Source organism: Rhinopithecus bieti, unplaced genomic scaffold (assembly GCF_001698545.2).
Source record: "Rhinopithecus bieti isolate Rb0 unplaced genomic scaffold, ASM169854v2 scaffold_39705, whole genome shotgun sequence".
NCBI classification, from domain to species: domain Eukaryota; kingdom Metazoa; phylum Chordata; class Mammalia; order Primates; family Cercopithecidae; genus Rhinopithecus; species Rhinopithecus bieti.
This window is the reverse complement of record NW_016816813.1, coordinates 998,622-1,006,522: the sequence shown is the minus strand read 5'-3', so window position 1 is coordinate 1,006,522 and position 7,901 is coordinate 998,622. Positions and strand designations below refer to the sequence as shown.

At 36.5% G+C, this 7,901-nt stretch overlaps 1 protein-coding gene across 1 annotated transcript in view; it reads left to right on the top strand.

Annotated features, from left to right (window-relative positions):
• Positions 1–7,901, top strand: part of CUL5 (cullin 5) — a 79,511-nt gene that overhangs the window by 45,017 nt on the left and 26,593 nt on the right. The window contains exons 4-7 of the mRNA XM_017855273.1: positions 2,092–2,268; positions 4,928–5,069; positions 6,918–7,063; positions 7,146–7,226. Of these exons, the coding sequence (XP_017710762.1) occupies positions 2,092–2,268; positions 4,928–5,069; positions 6,918–7,063; positions 7,146–7,226 (546 nt within the window). The remainder of the gene's footprint in view (positions 1–2,091; positions 2,269–4,927; positions 5,070–6,917; positions 7,064–7,145; positions 7,227–7,901) is intronic.

Sequence of the window (7,901 nt, the reverse complement as noted above, 5' to 3'; positions counted from 1 at the left end):
TTTCTACTTGCATTGGGAAATGTACAATTTTTTCTTTTTATTACTTGATAAAGATAAATTGTTTATTTCAAATTGATAGAGCTTTATTCTTCAGTGTCTGGAAATAAACTTATAAAGAGTTACCTTAGATGTTATTAACAGATGTTAAAAAATATAGTGAACACTGGGAAAAAAAGTAGGGAAGGGTTTCACTGTAACATGACTGAATAAAGTCTAGAAATGTAGACATCAGCAAAATCCAAGAATGGGATTTAGCACCACTGATTCTGAGCAGTTAATAGGAATAGCAATGCTAGACATGGGTCTGAAAAGACCCATCTTAAAGAGATTTTAAATGCTTAAGAATTTTTTTTTAAATTGTGAATCATTTTACTAGGTAATCTTCAATTGAACGTACCTTGTTAGGAAGGACCAGATCTTCCAAATGGTTGAAAGGCAATATGCATTGAAATGTTTATAACATTTTTTAAAAACAAAAAAAAAAAGAAGTAAAATAATAACATAGGTAGAGTCTTTTTTTTTTTTTTTTAACTTAGATTAATACAACTGTTTTATTTGTTCACAATTCTGTGGCTTAGCAATTTGGGCTGGTCTCAGCTGATTTTTGCCTAAGCTTATTAATGCAGCAGCAGTGAGTTGTTGGACAAGGTGGTCTAAGAAAGCATTAAAACACATATATGGTTTTTGGTGCGGCTTTCTCTTCCCTGTGTAGTTTCTCATTCTCAAGGAAACCAGCCTTTGAGATGAAAGTAGAATCTACAATACCTGTTCACGGATAGGCTGAGAAATCTCACAGTGTTACATCGGTAGTGTTCTGTTGGTCAAAGTAAATCACAGGACCGGCCCAAACTCTAATAATGGGGAAATAGACTCCACCACCCTTTTTTTTTTTTTTTTTTTTTTTTGAGATGGATTCTCGTTCTGTCGCCTAGCTCGATCTCGGCTCACTACAACCTCCGCCTCCCGGATTCAAGCGATTCTCCCGCCTCAGCCTCCCAAGCAGCTGAGATTACAGGCGCATGCCACCATGTCTGGCTAATTTTTGTATTTCTAGTAGAGACGGGATTTCACCATGTTGGTCAGGCTGGTCTCGAACTCATGACCTCGTAATCTACCTGCCTCAGCCTCCCAAAGTGCTGGGATTACAAGCATGAGCCACTGTACCTGACGTGACTCCACTACCTTTTAAAAAATTGAGATATAATTAACATACCATAAAATTTACTCTCTTAAAGGATATGATTCAGTGAGTTGTAGTATATTTCATAAAGTTGTGCAACCGTCACCCAATAATCCCAGAATATTTTCATCACCCTAAAAAGAAATCCTATACCTATGAACAGTCACTCCCTTCTCCCAACCCACTAAATCACTGATCTGTTGTCCCTATGGATATTTCTATATTTGACATTTTCTATAATTGGAATAATAATATATGGCCTTTTGTCACTAGTTTCTTTCACAATACTTGTTTCTCTTTATGGCCGAATAATATCTGTTGTTTGGATATGCCATATATTGTGGGGTTTTTTGGTTTCTTTTTTCATTTGTTTAGTTTTTTTTTTTTTCTTTTTGAGACAGGGTATTTTTCTGTCACCCAGGCCAGAGTGCAGTGGCCAAATCACAGCTTACTGTAGCCTCTGAAGCAATCCTCAACCTCCTAAGTAGCTGGGACCACAGGCACGCACCACCACACCCAGCTAATTTTTTGTTTTATTTGTAGAGATGAGGTCTTGCTGTGTTGCCCAGGTTGGTCTCAAATTCCTGAGCTCAAGCAATCCTCCCGCCTCAGCCTCCCAAAGTGCTGGGACTACAGGTATGAGCCACCATGCCTGGCCCCTATATTGTTTATCCATATTTCAGCTAGTGGATATTTGGGTTGTTTCTACTTTTTATCTCTTTTGAATAATGCTGCTATGAACATTCGTATACAAGTTTTTTTTGTGAACATGTTTTAATTTCTTTTGGATATAAGAGCTTGTACAATAATTTAAAAATTATGTACAATTTAAATTTTGGGATGATATGTTTTGTTCTTAATTTTTCAAAGCAACTGCATTTATTTCAAATTGGTACACCTCTTTTTTTCAGCGAGTACTGAGCCATCAAGATGATACAGCTTTGCTAAAAGCATATATTGTTGAATGGAGAAAGTTCTTTACACAATGTGATATTTTACCAAAACCTTTTTGTCAACTAGAGATTACTTTAATGGGTAAACAGGGCAGCAATAAAAAATCAAATGTGGAAGACAGTATTGTTCGAAAGGTAAGACTGTTTTTCTCATTGTTTTCCTAATATTCTTCAGAAAGAGGGTGATTTGGAAGCATTTGAAAGTAATTTAAACTTTTAAGTGGGTTTTTCTACTTCACATGTAAATTGCTTTTCAGCTCTTATTAGATTTTATTGAATAATACTCTTATTTATGTCTTTAGCTTCAGTCTTGTTTCATCTTTTTATGTGGTCTTAAGCTGTAGATCTGTGTCTTCAACCATTATCTCCTTTACTTTTCCTTTTTACTTTCTCCTTTTCCTGGTATTATCTTCAGTATTTTATGTCTCTTATTATATTTCTTTATACTCTTTTTTTTTTTTTTTTTTTTTTTAAAGAACTGGAGCATCACTCTGTCGCCTAGGCTGGAGTGTGCAGTGGCACAATCTCTGCTCACTGTAGCCTCCACCTCCCGGGTTCAAGCAGTTCTTCTGCCTCAGCCTCCTGAGTAGCTGGGACTACAGGCATGCGCCACCACACCTGGCTATTTTTTTGTATTTTTAGTAGAGACCTGGTTTCACCATGTTGGCCAGGCTGGTCTCGAACTCCTGCCCTCAGGTGATCCGCCTGTCTCGGCCTCCGAAACTGTTGGAATTACAGGCATGAGCCACCACACCCAGCCTATACCCTTACTAGAAATTAAATTACTTTTCTCCTCTCTCAAAAATTTCCTTTTATTAGGTTACCTTCTGATATCTTTATATTTAATTGTGGCTAAACTGCTATGTTTATAATTTCCCTTTTACTTAATTCTTCTATTATAAATTCAGTGTGTACTGTGCCTATTTTCTATTCAAAATTTGTGTCAAGTAACCAGTCATGATTTAATGGAAAGAACTCAGTGCTGAATATGAAGGGTCCTAGGGCCCTTTCAACTCTTCAACCTCTGTCCTCATTTTCCATGTATCTTTCCACTTTTAAGAATCAAATGGAACCATAGATTTGAAAAGTAAAAAATGCCATTTGAACTTTAGTCAATTTGCTGTTTGCTGTGATGGTTATAGTAACACACTCCGGCATTACAATAGTGTAACCTGGGCATTGTTGCCCCATCCCAGCCTTAAAATTTGCTCTGATGTTGACAGGGATTCTGTAAATTTAGATACCCGGTGGTTCTTCAGTGATAGAAATCACTGCAATATGGGAAATTAGTGCCAAGAAAAAAATAAAAGTGAAAAGCACTTCTGGCTGCTATTTAATTTGTAGTCTCATAATCTTGTCCTCTTTTTTTGGCCATTCTCTGTTGGTTGTGGGAAGTTTTGACATTCTCTATTGGTTGTGGGAAGCAGCATCCACTTAGTGATTAAGTGTATCAATTCTGGGACCACAGTTTTTGGATTCACATCTCAGTGTTGCCACTGATGAGATGCATAAATGTGGAAAGTTAGCTTTGCTATCTGTACCCCAGGTTTCACGTATCTAAAGGGGGGATAATCATAGTACCTATATCAAGATTATGAGGATTAAATGAGTTATATGTGGACAGTACATACAGCAGTCCCAGGTACAGAATGAGTGTTAGAAAACTGTTAACTCTTGTTGTTATTGTTGCTGTTATTAATGTATCTCCTACATCTGACCAAGTTTCTTAGAGTACTGATATAATCACCGATGATTATATACCATTTTTATCATTTAATGGAGCATCTAAAAAGTAGAGTTGCCTACTCTTTTATAAGGTCCAGTATCAGATTTTCAGTTGATCCTTTTTGCATTTTTTATGTGTCTTTACAAACATATGTATATGTCTATTTCAAACCATCAGTATATCTGAAATTCAACCATGGAACTATAGGAAAATAAACATTTTCCATGTATTATCATAGTTAATTTTTACAACCACTGAAATTTGCACTATTATTTTGACCATTTTACACATAAGAAAGCAGATAAATAAGTAACAGCTGGGATTGAATTCCAGTTATGTTGGATTCTGAAACATTTGTTCTTTATTTACTTTTGTTTTGTTTGAAATGGGGTCTTGCTGTGTTGCCCAGGCTAGAGTGGAATGGTGTGATCTGGGCTTGCTGCAGCCTTGCCCTCTTGGACTTAAGTGATCCTCCCACCTCAGCCTCCCAAGTAGCTGGGAGTACAAGTGCATGCCAGCATGCCTAGCAAATTTTTGTATTTTTTGTTGTCGTTGAGATGGGTCTTACTGTGTTGCCAAGGCTGCTCTCAAACTCCTGGCCTCAAGTGATCCTCCCACGTTGGCCTCCCAAGGTTTTGGGATTAGACCACACTTAGTCGACCCTTGTTTACCATTATGCTAAATATACTGCTTCTCTGAAGTATTTGAGTGAATGCAACCTAAGTTATTTTGAGACAGGGTCTTACTCTGTCACCCAGGCTGGAGTGCAGTGGCATGGTCTCGGCTCATTGGGACTACAGGTGTGCACCACCATGCCTGGCTATTTTTTTGTGTGTGTGCGTGTTTTTTTTATAGAGAGAGGAGTTTGCCCTGCTACCCAGGCTGGTCTCGAACTCATGGACTCCAGCGATCCACCTGCCTCGGCCTCCCAAATTGGTGGGACTACAGGCATGAGCCACTGCACCTGGCCCAGGCCTACGAATTTGATTTCCTTTTTTGGTGTTTGTACATGATACTTTGTGTATTAATAATTGAAAATTATGTTACAATTTGTTCTTGTTTTCCTAGCTTATGCTTGATACATGGAATGAGTCAATCTTTTCAAATATAAAAAACAGACTCCAAGATAGTGCAATGAAGCTGGTACATGCTGAGAGATTGGGAGAAGCTTTTGATTCTCAACTGGTTATTGGAGTAAGAGAATCGTATGGTATGTTCTGAACTTTTATGATCATAATTTCTGTTTCATGGAAATTGTAGAACAATTACGGAATAGCACAAAGTTGTGTTTATTAGCATACAAAGTTACATCTACTTTTTGTACTAGATTTTTTTTAAGAGTACACAAATTATATTCTGCTTAAAAGTGTATACAAATTCATATTAATGTGGTTAATATTTTCATGCCATTAATTTCTTGGCAAGTCTTTTTAGTGAAGTAAATTAGATACATAAATTTGAATGTATAGCTTATAAAAGGTAACTAGTTCATTAAAAGGTTAGGTATTCATGTTTCAGGAAGCAGGTTAATTCCATGAAAAGTAATGAAAAGGAGAGCATGTAGGAGCACATTCTCTCTGACTTCTAATCTGTTTCCTGTTACTTAGAGTATGCCTCTTCCCCACGCTTCATCCTCCTCCTGGAGGCCTTTCTTCATTCCCAGACTAAGTTAAGTTCTGTCATTCAGTGCTTCACAGTACCTGTGCCTCCTTGGCATAGTACTTTTGTTTAATTGTGTTATTAGCACTGTGTCTTTAGTGAACATAGAATGCATGGCACAAAATCACTCTAGGTAAGTATTTATTGAGTTAATGAACCTATAGAGTTATTTTTGACTGGCTTTTCTTCATTGCCCCCATAATCCTTTAGTTATCAAGCCTTTAGATTTTCATTAGCAGTGTTCCTGAAATTTATTTGTTTTTATTTGAACTGCCACCAGACATTAAACTTTACATGCAGAGTTTTGAAACAGTCGTCTTATAATGATCTTATTGCTGTTGTTTAACCCATATGCTGTTCATAAATGTTTAAGCACTATTTTATTGGTATTTTTTCTACTTACCCCTTAAGTGCTACACCATGCTTTTTTTTTTTTTTTTTTAAAGAGATGGGGTTTTGCTCTGTTGCCCAAGCTAGAGTGCAGTGACGTGATCATGGGTCATTGAACCTCCACCTCTCAGGCTCAAACAGTCCTCCTATCTCAGCCTCCTGAGTAGCTGGGACTGCAGGCATGTACCACCACACCTGGCTAATGTTTTTCTTTTTTTTTTTTTCTTTTTTTGAGACAGAATCTCACTCTGTCACCCAGGTTGAAGTGCAGTGGCATACTCTCAGCTCACTGCAACCTCCACTTCCCGGGTCCAAGCAGTTTTCATACTTCAGCCTCCAGAATAGCTGAGATTACAGGTGTGTGACATCACGCCCAGCTAATTTTTGTATTTTTAGTAGAGACAGGGTTTCACCATAGTGGCCAGGCTGGTCTTAAACTCTTGACTTCAAGTAATCTGCCCATCTTGGCCTCCCACAGTGCTAGGATTACAAGTGTGAGCCTTTGTGCACGGCCTTAATTTTTCTGTAGACACATGATTTTACTATGTTGCCCAGGACATCTTCACAACCATTTGTAATTTACCATTCTACCTTACCTTCTATTAACCTTGCAATCCACTTAGACAACCTAGTCATATTTTCTTGTGCTTTTCTGCTTCTGAATATTTACTTACCTTACTAATCTCCATTTATGCAAATTCTAGTTGATTCTTTAAGATTCAGTTTAAATCCCATTGCTTCTGTGAATGTTTTCTTGATTATTCAGTTAGAAGTCAGTCTCTTACCTATTCAAAAATAAAATAGTCTATATTTGTATTATTTATTTGTTACTTTCCTGCTTTGTGCTGTCATCTTCTTATGCAGAAGGATTTTGTCTTATAAAAATTATATGTTCTCTTGAGCATTATTACCTTGCACATAGTGACTCCTCGATATTTATTTCATTTATTATACCCAAAATATTGATTTTAATCATAATTGGAGTAATACTTTATTTTCTGTTTTTCAGTTAACCTTTGTTCTAATCCTGAGGATAAGCTTCAAATTTATAGGGACAATTTTGAGAAGGCATACTTGGATTCAACAGAGAGATTTTATAGAACACAAGCACCCTCGTATTTACAACAAAATGGTGTACAGAATTATATGAAATATGTAAGTTAGAACTTAGCATATGTGATAATTTGAGCAATTCTCTTGATATTCTTAAAATGATTGCTATTTTGCTTCTGGACAGGCAGATGCTAAATTAAAAGAAGAAGAAAAACGAGCACTACGTTATTTAGAAACAAGACGAGAATGTAACTCTGTTGAAGCAGTAAGTAATGTTATAATTGTACATTTTGTGGGATTATTTGAAATACAGAAGCATAGGAATGGCAAATAAACAACACAAATAACATTATTTAACAGCCAACATTGTTAATTGATTTTAGTTCTTTTTGCCTATGAACCATAGCACAGCTTCATAGGAAGTATCTTATTCAGAACACATTGTCCTTTGGAGCTGGTATGCAAGATCAAATCTATTTGCCATACCTGTTCTAGAGGTTATTTAATATAATTAATTTTTGGTAAGTTTTCTTTTATTATGTTTTATGGATATCTAAAGTTAACCATTTTTGTGATTTTCATGTTGCAAGTAATATATGCTCCCTTAGAGATACAATTGACTCTCTTTTTTTGTGCCAGTTATGTTCTCTGAAGTGGCTGCAAACACCAAATTAGTGAATAATGAATCATTTATTCCTAGGGGATATTTCTTCTCCTTCTGGGAAGATGTTTCAAACTTCATTTGTCATGAGGTAAAATATTAATTATTATTATTTTTAGAAACAAAGTCTTGCTCTGTTGCCCAGGCTGGAGTGCAGTGGTACAGTTATACCTCACTGTAACTCCTGGGCATAAGGGCCCCTCCTGCCTCAGCCTCCTAAGTAGCTGGGACTACAGGCATACGTCACCATGCCTGACAAATATATATATATATATATAT